This window comes from Myotis lucifugus, unplaced genomic scaffold (assembly GCF_000147115.1).
Source record: "Myotis lucifugus unplaced genomic scaffold, Myoluc2.0 scaffold_5, whole genome shotgun sequence".
NCBI classification, from domain to species: Eukaryota; Metazoa; Chordata; class Mammalia; order Chiroptera; family Vespertilionidae; genus Myotis; species Myotis lucifugus.
The window spans coordinates 11,182,303-11,207,686 of NW_005871053.1; the positions used below are offsets into that span (position 1 = coordinate 11,182,303).

General features: G+C 42.2%; 1 protein-coding gene across 1 annotated transcript in view; it reads right to left on the minus strand.

Moving 5' to 3' along the window:
* The window catches only part of MYO3B (myosin IIIB), a 357,063-nt gene that overhangs the window by 70,029 nt on the left and 261,650 nt on the right, over positions 1-25,384 (minus strand). The window contains exons 32-33 of the mRNA XM_023743517.1: positions 11,924-11,984; positions 10,888-10,987 (exon numbers count right to left, since the gene is read on the minus strand). Coding sequence (XP_023599285.1) covers positions 10,888-10,987; positions 11,924-11,984 — 161 coding nt within the window. The remainder of the gene's footprint in view (positions 1-10,887; positions 10,988-11,923; positions 11,985-25,384) is intronic.

Consider the following 25,384-nt stretch of genomic DNA (forward strand, 5'->3'; position numbering starts at 1 on the left):
CACACCCATTAAAATGGCAAAAATCCAAATCACTGACAATACCAAATGCTGGTGAGGATCAGGATCAACAGGAACTCTCATACTTTGGTGGTGGGAAATAAAAATGCTACAGCCACTCAAAGGACCATTTGGCTGTTTCTTATAAAACTAAACATAGTCTTACCATATAATCTAGCAATCACACTCTTTGGTATTTACTCAAAGAAGTTGAAAACTTATGTATACACTAAAACCTGCACACAAATGTTTATAAAAAGCTTTATTCATAATTGCCAAAACTGGGAAGCAACCAAGATGTCCTTCAGTAGGTGAATAGATAAACAAAATGTGGTACATCCATACAATGGGTTATTTTCAGCAATTAAAAAAAAAAAGAACTACCAAGATATGCAAAGATATAGAAGAACTTTAAAGGCCTATTGCTAACTGAAAGAAGCCAATCTGAAACCGGCCATATACTGTCTGATTTCACCTATCTGACATCCTGGAACATGCAAAACTATGAAGATGGTCAAAACCAAAACCAAAACCAAAAACAGCAGTCACCAGGAGCTCGGGGGAGGGAGGGGCTGAAGGAGGAATGAAAATATGGAGCCAGAGGAATTTTAGGCAAATGAAATGATTCTGTTGGATACTGCAATGGTGGATACATGTCATTACATATTTGTCAAAACTCACAGACTATAATGCTGCTAAACCCTAGTGTGAATTATGGACTTTAGTTATTAATAATATATCAATATGGTAACAAATGAGCCACATTAATGCAAGATATTAGTAATATGGAAAACTGGGGGGTGGGGATGAGGTAAGGGATTACATGGAAACTCTACTTTCTGCTCAAATTTCTGAAAACCCCAAACTACTAAAAGTTAATATAGTCTATTAACTTAAAAAGAAAAAAAAAAGAAAGAAAAACACTTAAAAATTTATTACTCCTATCTTGGAAAACAAGCAAAGGTAAAGAGAACAATCACTCTGCTTCTACCATTATACAACTGTATGTGAAAGTTGAAAAGAATCCTTTGAAATGAAACTAGGATTCTTAACTAGGTAGCTAAGGTTAGCAGGGTAGTCTATAGAGTGTGTGCTGTTTCAAATAATCAAGTAAGAATAGAATTTAAAAATAAAATTACTCTTGGCATGTTTCACAGTCATGCCATCAACATCCAATTCTGGAAGCCAAGTACCCTAACTTGACTCGCACATCCCCACCCCCGCACCTTGCGGTGCTTGGCAGCTGCACTCCCGATGTCCTGGGTCAGTGCCAGAATCTCACTCAGCATCACAAAACGTGCATCCTGACCCAGTGCACTCAGGAAAGCCCCAGAAAAGTTCCTGCTGTACTTTCCTCACATGTTTGCAAGTAACAGTCTAAGCAGAATCATGTCCAAAAACTCTCCAACTTTGTAATGTGCTTTAATAAGTTGCAGGAATGAGAATAGAGTCACAAGGCTTTCCCTGAGGGATGTGGCCTCAGGAATGATGGCTGACAAATGACCTCCATGGCTTCTAACCAGCAGCTCTCCCAGCTGTGGCCACCTTCCTCTCCAGCCTCAACTCCTCTGATAGGGTCAGAATCCCACTGCCTCAGCTGGCTGAGGAGCAGATACTGTGCCAACCTATGTGGAGACCCTCCCTTCTTATCATCCAGATCCTCAAATCTCAAGGAAAACAGGGCACCAAAATGAGTCTTTCCTTCTTGGTAGGTATCTACAGAGTTCCTTTAGAACAGCGGTTCTCAACCTGTGGGTCTCGACCCCTTTGGCGGTCGAACGACCCTTTCATAGGGGTCGCCCAAGACCATCCTGCATATCAGATATTTACTTTATGATTCATAACAGTAGCAACATTACAGTTATGAAGTAGCAATGAAAATAATTTTATGGTTGGGTCACAACATGAGGAACTGTATTTAAAGGGCCAGAAGGTTGAGAACCACTGTTTTAGAAAGTCACAATGTTGCACCAAGCTCTCGGTTGAGGTAAATGGCTGTAACTGCAATCAATGTCCCAAGTATGCTGTTCACAGTCTCCAAATTACAAAATAAAGCAAAACAAAACAAACAAACCCCAAACCCAGACCTAGTAACAATTAGAAAAGTCATTTAAGCAAAATAGGAAAGGTGTATGATTCATATAAACAGGACTAAATTAGAGATTAAATTTGGGATTAGAAGAGCTATAATCCCTCCTCTCTCTCCTTCCGTCCTCTGCCCTCAGGTCTATAGGCTCAAACTGTACACTCTTTATGCTGGCCTTGCCTAAAGCCCTTTGCAAAAGGCCAAGGAACAAACATTACTGTAATGGCATGGATATTAGAGATACGTGCAAATATTCAGATCTGGTGAGATTTAGAGCAATTTTGCTTTGCAGGAGGTGGGCAGAGGCAGTATCCTGTCTAATAAAATGGTAGTACACAAATTAACCATCACTCCATCACAAAGATGGCGGTGCCCAGTCCTCTCAGCCCCGCCAGAGTCCCCCAGTCCCAGGGGGTGGCTGCTGAGAGCGGGCAGCGTGAGCAGCCTGGCGGAATGCTTGCTTCGTCGCTGTGGCTGGGCCTCTGGCCAGGCTGGGGCACGGATGGGCCTCTGGGCTGCGGAGAGCCTCTGGGCAGCGGGCGCGGAGTAGCCAGGCCCCGCAGAGAGCTACTGGCACATGGATTCGTGCGCAGGGCTACTAATAGTTTATAAAACAGAAATATCTTTTAAGGGCAATAATTCCTAATAATTGTAGAAATTGAGACACAGAGTCTGGAACACTTCCTTCTTTTTCCTCTACAGCAAAGTTACAAGTACCTACATGTATAATTTGTTCTTGACAACTTCCTGAGGATTTAAATAAGACCACATGAGATAAATAAGGACATTCAGTGTGTTGTTACCAAATCTGCTTTGGAAAATAACAGTTGCAAAAGCCAAGATATTTGAATTGCATTAGTCAGTTCAGTGTCTTATTTCACTTCCTGGCCTGTAGTAGGTGCTCAATAAGTGTTTGTTGAATGAATGAAAGAACGAACGAACGAATGGATAGAAAGCCATCTATATAAAGTCCCCTTTTTCTGATTCAATGTAATATCATTGAGATAGGGGGTGTCTAGATCAGAGCTTCTCAAATGGGTGGTCCCCAGATTGGCAGCATGGTATCTCCTGGGCACTTGATAAAAATGCAAATCCCACCTCCGCTTCCCTCAGCCCCGCAAACTCGGTAACTATGGCATGGGCCCAGCAGCCTGTGTCTGACAACCACTGAAGTTTGAGAACCACCAGATCTAAAAAGATCCTTCGACAAGGCGTTTTTCCACCTCCCCATGCTAAAGGAAAGAACTCTATGCCTGTAATTACCATCTCACCGAGAACAGTCCCTATGCTGAGGCTTTACCAGACTCACTACCAATTCGTTCCCTGGTTTACGGTGCATCTCATGGCATCTAGGCAAGAAGAAAAGATGCCTCAGCCCAGTGGGAGCAGAGAAGAGGGGGCTCAGAGCCCCAGAGACTATCCATGCGTGAGGCCACAACAGCAGCCTGGAGGTCCGGGTGTGGCCTTCCCTAAGGCACTGGGTGCAAGGCAGAGAGGCCCAGGAGTGTTCCTTCATGTGGGATTTGGGTTCCATGTGCTTTCCCAACAGGAAAAATGTTGCCTTTGAGCTCCGCAGGAGGAACATGCTCTCCCTGTCAAGTGGGCGACAGCTGAGCCCTTTATGATCCCACTGGTTGCTGTTTGGCAAACTTCTTGCAACCCCTTCCACACACAGGCAGCCAGTGTGAGGCGATTTCTGTAGCACTAGCCAAGGCTTATCTTGCCTGACACAGTGATCTAATTTGTAAAAAACAGTCCCTCCTGATGCGAGTTCAACTTCCAGGATTATGATAGGGTGACCAACTTGTCCCAGTTTGCCTGAGACTGCCCTGGAGTTAGCACTGAAAATCCCACATCTTGGAAAATTCTTCAGTTCCAGAAAAATGGAGATGTTTGGTGACTCTAAGGATGAAGAGTTCCAAGGATAAAACAGCTCAAGTTAGCCTTCTGATAGTTGAATTTATGCCAAAATCAACAGAATTTATTAACGAGCATTAAGAAAGGTAAAGGCAAATAATGGAGTAGCTGGTGTTAGAGAAGCAGCTGGGTGAAAGTGTGTGTGGTTTGCTCAGCAGTGGGGTGGACGGCCAGGACAGATCTGACACTAGGTGCTCTGTGGCTCTACCATAACCCAACGCTGTGCATGCCAACCGGGCCCCCTCCGGAGGCTGGTATAGGACTGTTTGCTCCTCAGCTCCCTAAAAATGTACCTTTACAAAGGATCTTTTTAGATCTGGTGGTTCTCAAACTTCAGTGGTTGTCAGACACAGACTGCTGGGCCCAGGCCATAGTTACCGAGTCTGTGGGGAATGGGGGAAGCGGAGGTGGGATTTGCATTTTTAAGACGAGTTATAGTTAAAGTTAGTCTTAGTATGTGCAATGACTTTTACTTACAAAAAGAAATAGAAATAGTTTATACCACCTGTAGACAGGACGATACCCAAGGATAGAACTGCCTTACTCAGGTAAGGTATCACAGGAAACCCAGGGCAGGAAATGGACAAGCAAGTCACAGAGTTACACTAAAGCTTGTGTACTTTACACTAAGAAAATAGATACTATGCAGCTGTAGAAAAGAAGGATCTCTTACTCTTTAAGACAGCATGGAGGGACCTGGAGAGTATTATGCTAGGTGAAATAAGCCAGTCAGAGAAAGACAAGTATCACATGATTTCACTCATATGTGGAATCCAACGAACAAAATAAACTGATGAACAAAATGGATCCAGAGACACAGAAGCATGGAACAAGCTGTGGAATCTCAGAGGGAAGGCTGGGATGAGGGGTGGGCTGTGGAGAGATTAGCGGGAAACTTATATGCATATGTGCATAGCCCGAGGACACAGACAACAGTGTGATCAAGGCCTCGGAGGAGCGGGTGTGGGGTGGAGAGGGGGTCAATGGGGGAAAAAAGGGCACATCTGTAATACTTTCAACAATAAAGATAATTTTTTTAAAAAGTTAAAAAAAGAAAATGGAGGTAAGGTACCTAACATGTGTCAGAAGTAGGCACGTAGTGCTTTTGTGGCAGTTTCCTTTCTTTCACTCAGAGGGAGTCCCTCATTACCCTACTCAGATCCGTAATTCTTTTACCTGCAGAAAAATGTTGAAAACCTGTATTTTAGACCACAGCAAAGGAGAAAAAGAGAGAAGGGGAAGGAACGTACGGAAGAAAAGTACGTTACAAAAAGTGAGCACATTAATAATAGCAAAAAACGTCAGCTTTGTGTTCAGAGAGAAGAAAGTAAAAATAATCAGGCACTTTCACTAAACATCATAATGGCTGAGGGTCATTTAATTCACAATCCCATTTCACAATCGTATTTAAGGATCTCTCTGCATTATAGCCAGTGTGTTAATTGTTAATGATCATGTCCTGAGATAGCTGAGAACAAGAATTGTGTTGGGTATTCTTAGTATGAAAGGAAGTCGTAGGTTTTAGAAAGTTTCAGCTACCTGGACAATGCCACTTATACATGATATTTCATTTAGTGATGATGTTTTAGTCTACACTTAACCCAGTAACTGAAGTAATCATTTTAAAACATAATTCAGGTCACATCACTTGTCTGCTGAAATGCTCAGTGGCTCCCCATTTCACTGAGTTTACCTTCGCTCCCCAAAACGCCGACCTCAGATCAACAATATCAGCACCACCCGGAAGCTCACTGGTGTTGCAGAATCTCAGGAGCCAGCCAGACCTGCTGCATCAGGACACTGAGAAGCAGGGACCTGCATCATCTGCCTCCTCACCTCCTACCACTCTCTTCCTTGCCTTTTTAGCCCCAATCATGCTGTCTTTCTTTCTGTTCCTCGTGTATTCCACACACGTTCTCTCCTCAGAGCCTTTGCCATGGCTGTTCCCTCTGCCTTTTATGCTCTTGTCCTAGACATCCACATGATTAACTAGCTCACCACCTTCTAGCTCAGCGGTTCTCAACCTGTGGGTTGCAACCCCTTTGGGAATCGAACGACCCTTTCACAGGGGTCGCCTAAGACCATCGGAAAACACATATATAATTACATATTGTTTTTGTGATTAATCACTATGCTTTAATTATGTTCAATTTGTAACAATGAAAATACATCCTGCATATCAGATATTTACATTACGATTCATAACAGTAGCAAAATTACAGCTATGAAGTAGCAACGAAAATAATTTTATGGTTGGGAGTCACCACAACATGAGGAACTGTATTAAAGGGTCGCGGCATTAGGAAGGTTGAGAACCACTGTTCTAGCTTCTCAATGAAGTCAAGTAACACCCCCCCCACCCCCCCCAACCCCCCACCCCCGCCTCCGCCCCTGCCCGTCTTCCGTACTTCAGCCGCTCCTAATCTTCCTTGCTCTATTTTCTCCCCTATAACAACACTTCACTCTTCTAACATCCCATAAAACAACTTATATGTTATGTTTATTGTTTAGTGTTGCCTCCTTCTGCTAGAACATAGCACTGTGAGGATAGGAATTTTAAAAAATATATTTTTATTGATTCCAGAGAGGGAGAGAGAGGTAGAAACATCAATGATGAGAGAGAATAATTGATCGGCTGCCTCCTACTTGCCCCACACTGGGGGATGGAGCCTGCAACCTGGGCATGTTCCCTGACCGGGAATCAAACCATGATCTCCTGGTTCATAGGTCAATGCTCAACCACTGAGCCATGCCAGCTGGGCGACAGAATTTTTTGACTGTTGTTCCCTGGTGTATCACACATGCCTAGAACAGTGACATGTGGTCTACCGTATAGGCCACAGCTTGTTATCAATCCCAACAAGATGAGCAAAGAAATATAATTTAATTTAGAGTAAGAAATTTAGAACAGTTTTGATCAATTTTATATTGACACAACACATAAGTGTGCAACTATCTAGTAAATCATTTTTATTGTCACAAAAGTATCAGACTATAAATTGAAAATGAATACAATAAACTCCAAACTGGTCTTTCAAAATAGTTTGAGAAGTACTGGCCCAGAATAGTTCTTGGCACTCAGTGTTAAAATTGTTTCTTGAATAAATAAATGAATAAATAAATAGAAGAACAAATGCATGAGGAATACATTTTTACACAGTAAAATCAGGTAAGATCTGTGTATATGCCTGTCAGTCCAGTTAAATAATTTCACTGCTCAGATTAGTAGCAAAGTGATTTGTATTATGCACTTCCTGAGTATGCTGTGCTCTTCTCTCCTGTGTAAGGCTTACATGGACCAATTAAGGACACTTCTGAGACTCTGACTAAGTGGCTGATGACAGCCTTGTCCAAGCCCCACATTTGAACACTTCTTTGCATGTCTGCTCTGAGCAGAGCTGGCCTGACTAACTTCAAATTACTTAAACCCTGCCTCCTCCCACACCCCCCCAGACCTGGTATATGCATGAAAATAACTATAGTACAAGGCAGGATGTGATAAGTACTATCAGAAATGTCAAAAGGCACAAGGAGGGAGCCATTGTGGACTCTGAAGAATAGAGAGGACTCTGAGAGTGAACAGACAGGGAAGAAGGACAGGTTGGGCATGAACAAAGTCACACAGGAGAGAAAGAACACACTGGTCATGCTCAAAGAATAGAGAATAGTTTGGATATTCTGAAGCACAGAATGAGAGAAAGAGATCAGTAGAAGACAGTACTAGAAAATAAGATTAGGACCAGAACAGATACAGACTTGAATGTCATGAAAAGAAGCTTAGAGTTTTTAACACCAAGATAACAAAGAATCTGCTTGAAAATGGGCTGAGGACCTGAATAGACATTTCTCCAAAGAGGACAAACAAATGGCCAATATACATATAAAAATTCATTAATCATCAACTTAAAACCACAATGAGATATCACCTCACATTTATCAGAATGGCTGTCATCAATACATCAAAAGTCAAGTGTTGGCAAGGATGTGGAGAAAAGGTACTGTTGGTGGGATTGCAAATTCAAAAAAAAACTGAATGGAAGTCTCTCAAAAAATTAAAAATAGGGCTACCATAGGACTCAATAATACTACCTCTGGGTATTTATCTGAAGAAATCCAAAACAGTAATTTAAAAAGATATATACATTCCTATGTTCACTGCAGCATTATTTACAATAACTAAGATATGGAAATAACTTAAGTGTCCAACAATAGATGAATGGATAAAGATGTGGTACATACATACAATGGAATACTACTTGACCATTAAAAAGAATGAAATCTTACCATTTGCAACGACATGGGTGGAACTAGAAGGTATTATGCTAAGTGAAATAAGGTAGACAAATATCATATGATTTCACTTATATGTGGACTCTAGTGAACAAAATAAACAAATAAGTAAAACAGAAACAAACTCATAGATTCAGAGAATGAACTAATGGTTGCCAGATGGGAGGGGGCTGAGTGAAAAGGGTGAAGGGATTAAGAAGTACAAATTGCAGTTACAAAATAGTCACGGGGAATATAGTCAATATTATTGTAATGACTATGTATGGTGTAAGATGGGTACTAGACTTATTAGGAAGATTGTCCTGCAAGTTATATAAATGTCTAACCACTATGCTGTATGCCTGAAACTAATATAATGTTGAATGGCAATGGTAATTGAAAAGAAAATTTTTTTTAAAGCAACTTAGAGTTGATGCTGGAGCAATGGAGAGCCACTGAAGAGTGTGAAGGAAGGGAATGTGATGATCAGGGTATATGCTTTAGAAAAGCTCCTCAGGCATATGTGCATAAGAGACATTGAAGGAGGAAAATAACGAAGGTAGGAAGACCACTAGAGTATAAGGAGAAGTAATGGTAATGGTGGCAAATTCAATAGAAACCATCTAGGTTGGAAGGAATAATTATGACAGGAAAGTACATATGAGCCATTTACAGCATGTCAGATGTGAAACAGTAAGTTTGACTTTATGGGTTACTTTCTTAAAGATTGTGAAAAATAACTGTAATCCAACAAGTTCTCTTCAATACTTAGCTCAAATACAATATATGTTAGCTCCCCTTGAACTATCCCACTAAAACTTAATGCTTTACAATAAGTGCTTGATACTTTATTATTCATACTTATAGATTAATTTTGCATTTACATAATATCAATAACAAAAATCACCACACCATAGACATTTTGCCCTATACTTATTCTTATACTAGTTCATTTATTCTTCAGCTATAAACTACTACTTCCTTCATTTTACATGTGTAGGTACTAAGGTAAGGAATTATGTAACTTTATTAACATACACAGAGAGCAGAGGTTTGAATCTAGGCAGGTCTGACCCCAGAATGTGTGCCTTTGACTACTCAACCATACTTGAAAATTTTCTTTTCACATGCATTTTAAAGTTACATGTATTTTAAAGTAGAATGCCAAGAGACAACAGTCAAAATGAAACAAATAGAAAACAAATTGCAAGATGATAGATTTAAACCAAAACATACCATTAATCACATTAAATGTAAATGGTCTAAACACCCCCAATTAAAAGATAAAGATTGTTTGGATAGAGAAAAACGTCAACTAGACTCTTACATAATGGATTTTGTTCCACCACAATGTGTTTTCCCTAAATTTTCCTCTTTTTGCACTAATTCTAACCCTACCTCATGCTGGCCTTATTCCTGAACACAGTCTGGCTATGGGGAAAATATTCCCTTTGACAAGATTATCATTTTTTGTATATCCATTTCAAAAGTTCTGCTATGATACACTCATCCTATCTTGTCTTTCTTCTGAAGTTTAAGTTCCATGTGGACAGAATATCCTCACATTTATATATATATATATATATATATATATATATATATATATATATATATATATAATTAGTTTTTTTTTCAGAGAGGAAGGGAGAGGAATAGAGAGCTAGAAACATCTATGAGAGAGAAACAGCAATCAGCTGCTTCCTGCACGCCCCGTACTGGGGATGTGCCTGCAACCAAGGTAAATGCCCTTGACCAGGATCGAACCCAGGACCCTTCAGTCCGCAGGCCGACACTCTATCCGCTTAGCCAAACCAGTCAGGGCTCCTCACATTTTTTTATACATTTCCCACTTCATATAGTACTACTTTCTCACTGAAAAAAATGACTAAGAAGCAATTTGGACAGACCTGAGAAACTACTGCATATTTCAGAAAAATAAATAAGGTCGGCAGTAAGTGTAACATTGGTATTTTAAGTTGAGAAGTTTTTTTTCTTTGGAATGATCTACATTGTCCTGAGTATCTTTTGGTTCATAAATATTTCTGATAATTATGCTTCTATTCAATCTTCCAGAAGTACTGATTTTAGCCACATATAAGCCCCCCAAATGACTTTTACCATATTCTGTAGCAAAGAATTTAGAAAAGGGACCAGAAATAGTTATTTCTCAAATGACTGTGGCAAAATGTTTATATTTGTGCTGGAAGAATGGCCATGTTGCCAAAAGAGCAGACCTACTCACTAAGTCCATATTCTTTACCAAGCCCTAGATTTCGACCTTAAATAATCTGCTCCACTGACAGCTGGTCAGCTGTTTATCTCTCCTTTAACAAAATGAAGTTTTAAGCAGTTTCTTAATGTAAGATTCTTACAACTAAAAGGAAAAGTAAGGCCTCTGCTATCCATTTTCTTCCCTCAGAAAAGCAAACTTACATGGCACGGGTAGGTGGCAAACAGCTTCCAGTCTTCGTGGCTTCCCACACCTGAAATTTGTGTTAACACTAGCTCGTATTACTCTCTGAGTGCTGCCTTCGGGACAGTACTGCCCAAATAACTCACTAAAAGTACACAGGCAGGCAAGTGGTAGAAGTAGCATGCAGTCAAATTGTTCTTCTTACCAGGGTTTGCAGGGGCTCCCCTGGAGGGACTCAGTCCTGGGCCACCCGGAGCAGCATGGCATGTCCGAGAAGACAGCAAATCAGTCCCAGACACTGAGTGCTTCAGAAAGACCCAGAAAGAAAAACGTTATTTTTATCCACTGATCAGACAACTTTCAGGACACGGCTTCCATTTAACTAAGGGACCCCTAACCCCAACTGTTTGGAGAGGAAGCTAAGTATATTGGGGTCATGTTGTACGTCGCCGCGGGCTCGCATTGCCATTGAGTGGAGGTGCTCTCCTTGGGGACAAAGAGTAGCAAAGTCTTGACACCCTTTACTTCATTCATTCACCTTTTCCTCTGAACACGTTAACCTAGCCCCTTCTTAAATTAATTATAGTCCAGAATATAAAAATAGCTATGTGCTGATTTTCTCCTATACTTGATGTTTATCCCTAAGAAAGAAAAAAGAAAACCTATAGGAAGGTATTAATCTACTTAACATTTCTAAGTACATCATCCAAAGGATTTTGTTTTTTTAATCTTACATATGCTCAGCAGAGTTACTGGCAAAAACTGTACATTTTCTTCATTTCATCCTTTCAACATCAAATAGTAGGCAGCAAAAATTGGATCCGACTTCAAAGCCTGCTGTGGGCTCCAAGTCACAGAGAGACGCCTCCATTTCACATATTGAATTCAAGCAGGATATCAAAGTGCTACCAAAGAACCTCGGGTCCTCGCTCAGAAAGAGGCTCTCACATCTGCAGAGAGTGGAGTGCACAGACAAATCACCTCGGGGAGCAGCCAGCATTTATTCTCAGCAGCGAATTTCCAGGCTTTTGATTCTCTCTTCGCTGTACCTCCCTGTCTCTCTGCTGAACCAAGTTCTTTCGCGAGCTGGGCTTTTGTCTCAAAGACTTCAAAATATCACTAACAGTTTCATGTTCGGATGTGGCTGGACCGAGCAGCCACAGACAGACTTCAGACCCACCGACTTGGATGAGTCTGAAATAAAGATACACAGTTACCTCGAGATCAAGATGTCCAGCTACCTTGTTTGGATATCCTGTGAAGACATCATACTCTTTTGGAGAACTCTGGGCTTGTGAATGCCTAAAAACAAAAACAAAAATAATCATAATGTTTAAAAGGCTTGAAAAGGATGATTTAAAAAACTTAAAGAGAGTTGCTTCATTAAGCTCCCAGTGTTTCCATCCCAGCCCTTGGCTAAAAGGCCATGGCGTTGCTCTACATGCACAGTCAGCCCAGGATCCTAAGACCCAAGAAACCGTCCTTTCTAAAACGGTGTGACCAAATTTGGTTTATTTTCTATTGGCTTTTACAAACTTTACCATGAACTCGACCAAGTTAAGGCTAAGCATGCACTACCCACCCAGCACATTAATCACTTCAGTTGTTAAAATAATTCAAAATAGATCCTGTAGTCAAATAAGTTTGGGAAATGCTGAGTTGAGCAGAGTTTAGGAGCTTTCCTTACTGCAGGCATGATCTTTTACGATTACAATATGCGTTCATGGATTTCTAGAGTAGAGTGGGGGGAGTATGCAGGGTTTTCTAAACTAATTTGAGCAAGAAACTTAAAAAGTGATAACCTATTAACATCTATTAAAATACTTGTTACTTGGAGCAAAGTTTGGAAAAAAATCAATTGTGCTGCGTTCCCAATTTCTTGTAATTGGAACACATTGTATCAAGTGTGATAATCATAACACGCTGTTAAAATAGAAGCCAGGGGAACCCAGCAGAGTGGAAAGCTGACTAGGGGAAGGAAAAGCTGGGTTCTGAGCCCCGGCCTCAAGACCCTGATATCTCTCTCTCTCTCTCTCTCTCTCTCTCTCTCTCTCTCTCTCTCTCATTCTCTCTCTCCTATACACATACACACAAAACCAAAATACGTGACTGGGTAAATTTCTCCAGTGTTCTGGATTCTAGTTTTCCTTATCTATAAAATGGATCGAGATAAATTATTCCTTAGGTCTCTTTCAGTTCTACACTAATAATCATATTCTTTATTTAAACTGACAAACTAATTTTCTGAGAACAGTTCATGGATATTACCTTCAATGTGCATCTACTTATAGTAGATTATAGCAATAAACCTATTTTTAAAATATCACATCAGTACCTGAGGAGAGGAGACTATACTGACATACTTATTTGTGCCTATGTTTGTTTATCATATGTCCCCCACTATGGAATGCAAGCTCCATGAAGTAAGGGACTAAATTTGCTTTATCAGATCTGTATCAACACCTAACCCAGTGTCTGGTACATTGTAAGTGGCTCAATAATATTTGACAAGTTGTTGAATAAATACTAGAATGACTAGTGGACCCCCAAAATATGGGCCATGAAGATTAAAATTAATTAGCAATGATATAGCACTCCATATTTTAAAAATGCTTTCATATATCTAATGAGAATTTCACAACCATTTGAGCTAAGTGCTTTAATTGTCCCTATCACATAGATGAAGAAACTGAAGGTCAGAGAGAGTGAGGAATTTGCCCAGAGATCAAGGTGAATACCTGGTAGAGATAAGACAATGACACCCTGTTTTTCTGACTACAAACCTCCGTTCTTCCTCTGAACCATGACATCTCTATGCCCTTTGGTTTCTGTGCATCAGCCCAAGGGACTCACTTCTGTCAGCCCAGGTAAGCTGTGGGGCACCTACAGGACGGATGGACTCTGATATCCTCTAGGAGTCCAGTTGAAACTTGGAGTAAATCTAAGGAAGAGAGTTCACCTGCTGAATTACTATGGGGTCTCCAATTTCTGCCTTTCCTGCACCAACAAATAAATGAACCTCTTAGGAACTCCTCTAGCTTGCATGGCTTTTCAGGATTCAAAGACCAGTGGCCGACCCTTCCAACGCTCCATTGGAAGTCAGCTCATCAGTTTGACTCCCTCCTCATTCAAACCTTTGGAAAAATCTAAAGCAGCTCAATGTAATGCTGTTACTTGGTTTGAAAAGGTGGAGGAGGGGTGAGTAGTTTCCACAGGCAAATAGATGAGAGAATAATTGATTAAGCAGTGAAGCAGGTTTCTTTCCTGAGAGGCTTTCCAGAATTTTTAACTTAATAATATGTACCATGAAACTCCTGAAGAGGAAGAAAATGGGCAGCATTTCCCAGGTGCCATTTCAACAACGGAACCCTTCTCCCGTGGAGCGTGTCGGGGGCCCATTGGTTCTTATAACACATCTTAGGAAACATCGATCTGGGCAGTGCTTATCTGAAACAAATTCCAATTTGCCTTTAAAAATGGTATAAGTCAATATTCTTCAAAAGTCTAACTACTTGAACTCCGTAGCAGTTTCACGAGGTGTGTTGTCATCTGCCTCCGAGACTTGAGACTGGCAATGAGTGGATAATGCTCTCCAAGGTGCCGCAACCAAAATACGGAAACGCACAATAATAACTAGAGTACATGGCACCAGGCACCCAGCAAGGCATGGGTACATGGACAGCTCATGTAATACTTCCAACAGCCCTGTGATTTGATTTGATTTTTATACCCATTTTACAGGTATGGGAATTAAGGAACGAGAAGCTCATGACTTTTTCATGTCATAACTAGTAAATAGTGCAGCACAAGACCTGCTGACAGAAAAGAAGACTTCAGAGGGAATTTTTGGACCCAGGCAAGGATTATCAATTGCTGATAAAACCTTAAGACAAATGGTTGATGGGGAAAAGGACATTCATATGATACCAAAAAACCACCATACAGATTCCTTCCTTCACGTCACAAGGGGAGCACATGGGAGAAATCAGAAGGTCACCATCTTAACCCAATGCCAACCTTAGCACCTCTAATCCCCAGACAGTACTGTCTTGTGATGTGGGGCAATATAAAGATTTCAACATCACCCAGGATATTAATATTTTTTCTTTTGGTCAAACTACTTGTGTACATGGCACCAGGCACCCGGCAAAGCATGGGTACATGGACAGCTCATGGAATACTTCCAACAACCCTGTGAATTGATTTTATTTAATTTAACTTGAATCTAATCAAAGCTTTAAATCTAATTTGCCATTTACCCAAAACACAGGTATAAAGGGACAAGCTAAGACCACAAAGAATCAAGCAGACAAATATAGAAGGTGAGCTATTTTATGGGAGAATTGGCTTGACCTCGTAAAAAGTCAGTGTCATGAAAAGAGGGAGTGTCGTGAGATTTAGGGACGTAACAGCTTGATGCAATGTAATGTTCTAGATCCTGGCATGGACTGACTGTTGCAAAGCACATCGTAGAACAACTGGGAACATTTGACGATAGACTGGTAAGTAAATGATATTAAGGAACTGTTCGCTTTAAAAATGTGGTATTATCTTGAATCTGTAGGAAAAATTAAAAAAAGAAAACATGCACACGAGAAACACTGTCCTCGGCCTCCATTAGAAATCACAGGCTAAACTGCAGAAGCAGCGCATCTGGTTATCAAAGGGTAGTGAATAGGAGGTAGCTGTCTCTCTCTACGTGCTTCACTGAATAGTTCTAGGGCTCCTCTAGCCTCTCTGAAGCCACGACTGAAGTCTCAAGCAGACTGCCTCCATGGCTGGTTGCTTGGCTGCTCAGCTGCAGTCAGTTCATTGAACCGTGGGTTCTAGGGGAGACAGAAACTCTCGCTCACTATTGAGAACTCTTCCGCTGGGCGTCTGCCCTGAACATGCCTCCAAATGAAATTCATGTCTAATTCCTTCTTCTGAAACCCTGGTCCCAGTGTGATCGGATGAGAGGCAGAACGAAGGCTGGCTCCTGAGTGCACGGCCGCTGAGAATGCCTGACATCTTTCTTCTTCTGCAGCAAAGATCCACGAGGCCAGCTGGCTTTGTCATGCCGGGCTGGCGGCACTAGGTGAAGTCACTGTGCCTAGGGACTGGGTCTCAGCTTTGCAGGCTCCAACATTCAGTTTGCCAGTTTGTTGAGGGGTGATGATTTTGGGGGGGGGAGCTGAGTTACACTAACTAAATGCAAAAGAATCATATTTGAAAAGTAGAATGCCAGCGAGTGATTTTTACATTGAGCATAACCTGGACTGGACTTTCCCCCTCACTGGTTGGCTGATATACTCTGGAGAATGAATTACACATCAAGTTATAACAGAGGAAGCAGGGTGCTCATTGAGGACCTGATCAATCAAGCTGGTCTTGTAACTGGCCTCTTTTACTTTAGGGTTAGAATCGATAACTCTTTTCTTGGACGGGAGTAGAGACACACTGGTTTTTCTCTGATTCTAAACTTCATCTAAGTTTCTTTGTGCAATTTTTATTAACTTTGATAAAATTTGCAACATTATGTTTTATCTTTGATCAATTTTAATCTAAAATGGCTTCTAGACAAACTGAGAAACCCATTAGTCGTTCACACTTGAAAGCATATTCTAATTTCAAACAGGTTAGGATGCATCTAATTCATTGTGGGTTGATTTTGTTACTTTCCCTGCTGTCTCTAGATTTGGGAGTAGTTATTATATATTTGCGTCTTGATAGCCCTGGGAGAAAGGCTCACCAGCATAACCAAGCAGATTTGTCCCTGCTTCTTTGATAGGTCTGAAAAATATCATGTACATGGAGCTTTTAAGAAGAGGTAAATTTCTTATTCCCAAGAAGCAGCGGTCAATCAGCCCTGCAAAAGATATGCTCAGACCAAGATTTTTTTAACATAACAGGAGCCCCATGAATATCAAGGAAAGCACGCTTTAGATAAGTCATACAAATTTCCTTATGAAGTTATTACAGTGAAAGATAATAGAAAACATAAACATCTTCAGAAATGGCTTCAGTCAGTTCAGGTTCTGAAAGTAAATTAAGACATTTAAGGAACGACATCAGAGAAGGGGACACGGCCCTTGTAAAACATGCCTTGTTGACCTGAGCATGTTTCCATGAACTGGCCAGAGGTTGAGCCCCAACTGGCAACTCAGGTGTTCTTATTGAGTGCCTATATGGAACTAGAGGCCTGGTGCACGAAATTTGTGCGGAGGGGGGGGGGGGTGTCCCTCAGCCCAGCCTGCACTCTCTCCAATCTGGGACCCCTCGAGGGATGTCCGACTGCCCGTTTAGGCCCGATCCCACCAGGCCTACAAAGGCAGTCAGACATCCCTCTCACAATCCAGGATTGCTGGCTCCCAACCGCTTGCCTGCCTACCTGCCTGATTGCCCCTAACTGCTTCTGCCTGCCAGCCTGATCACCCCCTAACCACTCCCCTGCCAGCCTGATCAATGCCTAACTGCTCCCCACCGGCCTGATTGCCCCCAACTGCCCTCCCCTGCTGGTCCAGTCACCCCTAATTTCCCTCCCTTGCCATCCTGGTCACCCCTAACTGTCCTCCCCTGCAGGCCTGGTTGCCCCTAACTGTCCTCCCCTGCTGGCCCGATTGCCCCTAACTGCCCTCCCCTGCTGGCCTGGTCGCACCCAACTGCCCTCCTCTGCAGGGCTGGTCCCCCCAATTGTCCTCCCCTGGCCTGGTCATCCCTAACTGCCCTCCCCTGCTGGCCTGATTGCCCACAACTGCCCACCCCTACCGGCCATCTTGTGGTGGCCATCTTTTGTTCACATGGGGGCGGCCATCTTGTGTGTTGGAGTGATGGTCAATTTGCATATTACCTCTTTATTATATAGGATAGGATGTGAACATTCTAAGGGCTGAGGGTGTACATGTGGAATGATACTCAGATTTGAATCTCCCCACATTGTCACTATGCATCTGCTCTTCCCTGATTTGCACCAGCTAAGTGTCATTGCATATTTTTATTGTTTATGTTTATTTAGTAATGTTGGAGGCACAGAGAAGTGTATGGTAATAAAATGTTTTAAGAAGAACAAATTACCGTGTCAAAATGCATGTTAATCACCTTTTATTACAAAGGCTGGAAAGCTGGGGTTTCGAAAATGCAATATATAGATCTTGTAATATAGAAACCCACACTTGAAACCTATATGTTCATGTTGACCAATGTCATCCTAATACATTTAATTTAAAAAAAGAACTTGGCTCAAGGACAGATTCATCAAAATGACTCAAAAAGGCCGATAAATATTTCATAATGCCATTGCTCTAAATTAGCACTACTTATTTATGTACTTATGCTAATTTCCCAAATCCCACTGAGTCCTTTAAATGTGATATTTGTTTGCCTCACTGCTTTTCCTTAACTGTGAGCCCATAACAGCCTGAATTTGCCAGTTTTTGCATTCTCATTTTTGCCCTATTTCACTACTTTTGTGCAGGCAGTTGTCACTGTATGAAGTCTAAGGTAGGAGCAAAAGGCTTTTCTTCTTTCTTTCTGCTGAGAATGCTTGCTTTATTGGACAAAAGAGCACTTGATCAAGAGCCACCCATAAAACCTACTCCAGTTCTTGGTCAGCATCCAAGGGAGCTGAGAGAAACCCAGCCTCAGACCCGAGCTGGAATTAAGATGCAGTAGTGAGCATCATCACCCAAAATAACGCATGGCCATGGGCTGAGGGCCACAGCACAGCCTGAACGGCTGAACCACGCTTTACTCTGCTGAGGACTTGACTGGATCATCTCATTTAATCCTCACCTCAGTGCTGGCAGCATAGGTACGACCAGGGTACCCATTGCACAGCCAAAGCTTGAGCTGTTTAAGTAACCGGTTCAGGTCACACCCCAAGATACAATTCCAGAGCTGGTGGACACGGAGCCTGTGCTCTCAGCATCCAGTGCCGTTTTATTACAGGACCCTTCCAGGTTGTATTTGGGATCTTAAGGAATGACACCGGGGTCAACTAACATTTAGTTCTAGAGGCAGAGTAAGTTAAGCCGAGCTATATCTGCAGATACCCCTTGACCACTAGCCTGCTGACTTTTTCCTTACCTTGTGTCTATTGAGTTAGTAACAAGCCTTTTGAGATCCTGAATGATTATGAGAATGGTGTATATTACATGTGCAATATAACGTCCTCAGTAGCCTCACAGACACCATTCACTCATTCCACAAATATTTGCTGAGCACCTTCAATATGTCTCCTACTATTATCGGGGATATAGCTGATCCAAGATCCTATGCTCATAAGAACCTACATTCTAGGTGAGGCAGATAATCAAAAAAATAAATAAGTAAATATGAAAGCATATTACATAGACGTGCCAAAGAAGAAAATTAAAGCCGGGAAAGGGTATGGGAATTGTTCGAGGCAGCGTCTGCAATTTTAGCCTAAGTGGCTACAGAAGGTGACATCTGAGTGAAGTCCATAATAAATAAATGGGAATTGATGTCTTTGGATATGTTTTTAATCAAAAGCTCTTAAAGGAGAAAAAAACACTATGTGTTATGGCACATAGAGGTCAGAGGGCTGTTGTCAACACTTGGTAAAGGTTTAGCAACACATTTCATGATATATATTCATGATATACAAATACATATTCATGATATATTAGTTCCAAAGAACTTGGACTAGTATTCCCAGATAAAATAAAGGACACACAGTTAAATTTGAATTCCAGGTAAACAATGCATAATTTTTAGTATATGTTTTTTTTTCAAGTACTTTTTGGGACATAAAAAATAACTGTTGCTTATATAAAATCCATATTTAAGTGGGTATCCTGCATTTTAATTTGCAAAATGTGGCAACTCTAACTTGGACAAATTAGCACTGCAGCTCATTCATCTGCAAAATAGAAATAAAAATTATTGCCAAGCTGGGGGAAAAGAATTACATTTGTTCTTTCAGGTAGAACAAAATAAAAACATAAGACAAAGGATTTTTAAAGGATTAAATTAAGAGAGGTATACACTGTAAGAATGTTGAAATAAAATAGATACTTAACAAGGTGTTATACTTATTGTTTATAATTTTGTACTTCTGAAAGACAAATCCCTGAATTTGGGAACTTCAGGCTTGAAAGAAGGGAGAATGATAATGACAGCTAGCTGGAGTATTTCTTTCTGTAACCTGTCTCTCCTTTGGCCGGGATCACAAGGTAATTTGTGGGTTGAGTTACTTTTGAGTTACATTTACAGCACTTTAAAGACTGAATTAGGCACTGGCAGATGTGGTTCAGTTGATTGGGCATTGTCCCATGCACTGAAAGGTTGCTGGTTCGATTCTGGGTCTGGGCACATGCTTGTGGTTTTGGGCTCAATCCCTCGTAGGGGGCATGCAGGAGGCAGCCAATCAATGTTTCACTCTCACGTTGATGTTTCTTTCTCTTTCTCCGTCTCCCTTCCTCTCTCTCTAAAAATCAATTAAAATCCTTACAAAATTAAACAATAATAAAAAGAGACTAAATTATCCCAGGGTATAGATCTGCAGAGGCAAAGAAAACTTCAGGGACCATTTATTGCATACTAGAGGCCTGGTGCACTAAATTTGTGCAGGGGGGAGGGTGTCCCTCAGCCTGGCCTGCACCCTCTCGCAATCCAGGACACCTCTGGGGATGTCTGACTGCCGGTTTAGGTCTGATCCCTCAGGCCTAAACCAGCAGTCACACATCCCTCTCCCATTCTGGGACCACTGGCTCCTAACCGCTCACCTGCTGGCCTGATTGTCCCTAACCGCTCACCTGCCTGCCTGATCGCCCCTAACCGCTCGCCTGCCTGCCTGATTGCCCCTAACTGCTCACCTGCCTGCCTGCCTGATTGCCCCTAACCACTCTGCCTGCCTGCCTGATTGCCCCTAACTACTCACCTGCCTGCCTGATCGCCCCTAACCACTCTGCCTGCCTGCCTCATCACCCCTAACTCTTGCCTGCCTGCCTGATTGCCCCTAACCGCCTCCGCCTCAGCTCCCGCCACCACAGCTTCATCCAGAAGGACGTCTGGAATGATGTCTGGAAGGTCATTCAGCTGTCCGGTCTAATTAGCACATTATGCTTTTATTATTATAGATTTTTCATGCTGTAAGTGGGTAAACTAAATTCCAGGGACAGGAAGGTGATGTGATTTTTCCAAGCAAGTCAGAGGGAAAGACAGAGGTCTAACACCTGTATTCCTTATACGATGCTCTTGTCACCCCCAAAAGAAAATACTTAACCCAGTTTCCCTCCTTTAATTCTGAAAGTAGTACTGAGGTGCATGATGAACATGGCACCAAATGATGAGGCCCAGAGACAGGAGAGGTGGAGGGCAGGAAGGGAGGGAGGGACATTTTAGGGGATTTTTAAAAATGCAGTAAAAAAGTGTGAACAGGATTGTGGGTAGTGACTGATCAGCTCCGTCACAGTGGAGAAGCTCTAGGACAGACACCAACCAGTGCAATACTGATGTGGACAGACGTTCAGGTGTGGCTGGAGAGCGTCAGGATCCAAAGAGAGAATTGCTAATGAAGTTCCCTGTCTAAAGGGAGGAAGTAGCACTGAGGAAGTAGCACTAACTTATTTTTTAACTTTTTGTTTTTACTTAATTTCATATTTGTAGAAAAGAAGCAAGAATAGTATGGGGGATTCTGTATATTCTTCAACAGATTCTCCAAATATTAGCAATGTTCACAGTTACCTTACCTCCTCTCCTCTCTCTCTCTCTTTATACACACACACACACACATACACACACACAATTTTTTTCTGAACCATTATTTTTGTTAATCCTCACCTGAGGATATTTTTCCATTAATTTTGAGAAATAGAGGAAAGGAGGGAGTGAGTAAGGAAGAGAGAGAGAGACATGGATGTGAGATAGAAACATCAATCATTTACCTCTCACACACACCGGGGATGGAACCCACAACCTAGGTATGTGCCCTGACCAGGAATCAAACTCGCAACCTTTTTGTGCACAGGATGACACTCCAACCAACTGAGCCACCCAGCCAGGGCTTTCTGAACCATCTGATTGTCAGTTGTACCTTATACTCTTTTATCCCTAAATATTTCCATGTGTATTTCTTAAAAGCAAGGGCATTCTCTTATCTATATACATAAAAGCCTAAGCGACCAGCCAACCGGCCAACCGGCCGGTAGCTATGATGCACAATGACCACCAGGGGGCAGAGGCTCAACCCAGGAGCTGCCTAGTGACAGCAACTTTGCAGAGTGCCCTCTCACACTCCGGGACCCCTCTGGGGATGTTGGACTGCTGGTTTTGGCTCAATCCCCATAGGCCAGGCTGAGGAACCCTACCTGCCAGAGGGACCCCGCTCACTTTGCAGATGCCCTCCGAGCCCTGGTGCCGCCGCAGGTGCGGCCGGCCAGGGAGGGACCACAGGAGGTTGGCTCCAGAGTGTGTCCAGCCCGTCTGGTCCAGTCCTGACCCACCAGCCAGCTTCTAATTAATTTTCTTTCAATGTGCATGAATCCATGCACCAGGCCTCTAGTCTGATTATAATAAAGTAATAAAATCACAAAATTAATATTAATATCATACTATTATCTAATGTATCCAATGCCAATTTTGCCCATGCTGTCTTCTACAGCAAAAGAAAACGCTGGGTCCTACACTGCATTCAGTCGCATGTTCCTGTAGTCTCCTTTCATCTGGAGCAGTTCCTCAGTCTTCCTTTGTGCTTCATTCTGGAGCTTACAGGTCATTTTGGAAGAGGTTCCTCTGTTTGGTTTGTCCGCTGTTTCCTTGTGATTAAATTCAGGTTATGCACATTTCGCAAAAAAGTCCACAGAAGTGATGTTGTGTTCTTCTCAGTGCATCCTATCAGGAGCCACATGCTGGTGATACTAACTTTCATCACTTGGCTAAGGTGGTTCTGCCAGGTCTCCCCACTGCCCTTGTACCATTAATGAGTATCTCATGGAGATTTACTTTGAGGCTGTGAAAGTAACTTGTTACTCCTTAAACTTTCACATACTAGCTTTAGCATCCATTGATGATTCTTACCTGAGACAATAATGACTTGATAATTTTCTGTTTTCATTATTTCCCCTATATTTATTTCACATTCTATTGCAGTGAAAAGCTTACTCTATTTTTCCTTCCTTTCTTTCTTTCTCCCTCCCTCCCTCCCTTCCTTTTCTTTCCTTCTCTCTATCAATGTGGTTTATAAATCTTATTTTATTCAATATATTGTTTTCTTTCATTATCATTATTTACTCTGATACTCAATTTGTCCTCAATTTGGCACTGGCTTAACTTTAAAGGGGTGGGAGTAACAGACTTCAACATGAGTACTTCAGAAAAAAATGCATAACACTAAGGACTATATCAAGAAAGCTGGATTCCTCAAAGATAACAATCATTCTCCTTATTACTACTAGTGAGTGCTTTTATGTGTCAGGTGGAATGCCATGCAGTTCGTATTTAACTCATTTAACTTTCAAGATGTGGTGAGGTAGATATTGTGCCATTTCCCTTTCCATTTAAAGATGAGGAAATGAAGGCTCTGAGAAAATAAGTTCATCAAGGCCTGGTTGACTCCAGGACCCCTGCTGTCAACCACCAGGCAACCAAAGGATACGTGTGGAACCCCTCAGGAAAGGAAAAGGTCTTAGAAAGAAGGCTGAGCAGTTGTTCCTTCACGTAGCTGGGCATTTTTTTCCAGGACCTCAAGAGTCATCTGAACTTTTCCATTTTTCCATGGAGCAGTTGGAAACTGCCTCCAAGTCTGTCATTCCTCTGGGAACCTGCTCGGTGGAAACCATCCACTCCTGCCCGAAATCCAGCGAGGAAAGCACAAAGGAAGCTCGTTTGTGCCCATGTCGGCTGACAGAATCCAGAAAGACGTGACTTGGCCAAGTTACCCAGGGAAGCATTCCCAAGGGTCAAGACAAGTAAAAGCCACATTCAGGAAGGAGGGGAGGAGAAAACGAAGGGAACAGTAGAGCAGGGATGGTTTAGAAATTCAGTAACTACTTGATTCTATAGCTCCTGGGTGGACAAGAGCGGAGGCTTTACCCGCCCTGCAGGTTAACATACGAAGTCCTTCTTTCTGCAACAACACCACTGCTCCCACCACCACACCATCACTGTTAATACCAGATTTTAGGTTTTATGAGAATGAGCTTAGTTAGGTGAAGGAAGTATGTGGCATGCTACTGAAACCAAGGCAAACAAGTGCCCTGCCTGAGAGGGGAAAGCACAGTTGGATCTGAGAATCACATCGCTACCCTCCCAGGAGGAGCAAACTAAAAATAAAAGACAACAAGGTGCTTCCTGCCAGCCAGTAAATCCAATAAGCAAAGAAGATGCCTCAACCTGGCGCTGGGTAGTTAACAGTCGGCCCGACTCTCTCCACCCGAGCCGGCCATGTGGTTCTCAGAGCGAACAGCTGCCAAGCAGAGCCCCTCAGATTAACCCATAGGTGGTGTTGAACCACTTCCCATTAAGATATTTGCAAAGCAAACAAAAATGATAGCCCCACTCTGAGTGCTGGGAGCCGGCCAGGAGCGCTGGCTGTTCTTGTTGACACAAAGAGCTCTCCAGGGAGGGTCTAAGCCAGAGCACGGAAGGCCACTCCTGCCTGCGTCTCCAGACTGTGTTGATCTTAGGCCATTAGAATCCTGGTATCGGGGACTGTTTATTATCTAATTTCCCAATCACAGCAGTCGCTCGAGCTCTGTTTCACCAGAGCTCTCTGTTCCTCTCTGTTCCCCCGACCTGACCTACACCATTCAGATGAAAAGAAAAGCTCCAACCCTCCTCGTGTTTTGTCTACTCATCCAGGAGGCGAGTCTGAGAAGTTACTGAGATGCACACGGAGTGTGGCATTACTACTGTCAACAGTTTCTGTGGGGAAGGCTTGCTCAGGTTCCTTCTTAATTTAAAGCGACTGGCGCAATGCTAACGGGAAATATGCTGGCGTATCTGTGCCCTACAGGTAGGCGCCAACTGCCATTTAATTCACAAAAGACACTTGGAACTGAAACACTATTTTTTCCTTCTAAGCCAGAGAAGAAAATGGAATAAAGTTAATAAGGCTGTGGAAATGTACAAAGTTTATCTTTTTTTCAACCTGTAGGATTATACTGTCGGTTTCTTTAAGTGTTCATAATGAAACACTATATAGAATTTACTTTTACATAAATATTGTTTTCAACGTAAGTTTTTTTTCTCGTTTATTTTTTTTTTCAAAATAGCCTCAGTATTCAAAGGCATTTTGCTCAAAAATCCCTTCTGATCCTGAATGTAGCAAAAGTTTTCATGAGGATACAACAAAGTAGATATCAGAGGTGTGGTGAATTTTTAGAATTTCTTACACCCACAACATGGGTCATGTAGAAAGGCAACAAGAGATGGTGAAATGGTTAGAAGAATTTGCCAGATTCTGTCATGACTTGAAATCATCCTTTAAATTCAGAACCAGAACTTAAGAGATGTAGGTATTGTGTAAGGAGAGAGTGAGTGAGAGAGAGCGCGCGCTAAAGACAGATTGAGGTTTCTTTAGAAAAAGTAGAGGCATCTATAATAATAAAAGGGTAATATGCTAATTAGACCAGACATCTTCTGGACGTCCTTCCTGACGAAGCCGGGATGGGAGGGAAGCCAGCCCGGGTCCTGGGTGCCTGCAGGCAGCCAGAGGAGGGAAGCCGGTGCTGGCAGCTGAGGGAAGGTAGGCCTACTCTTGC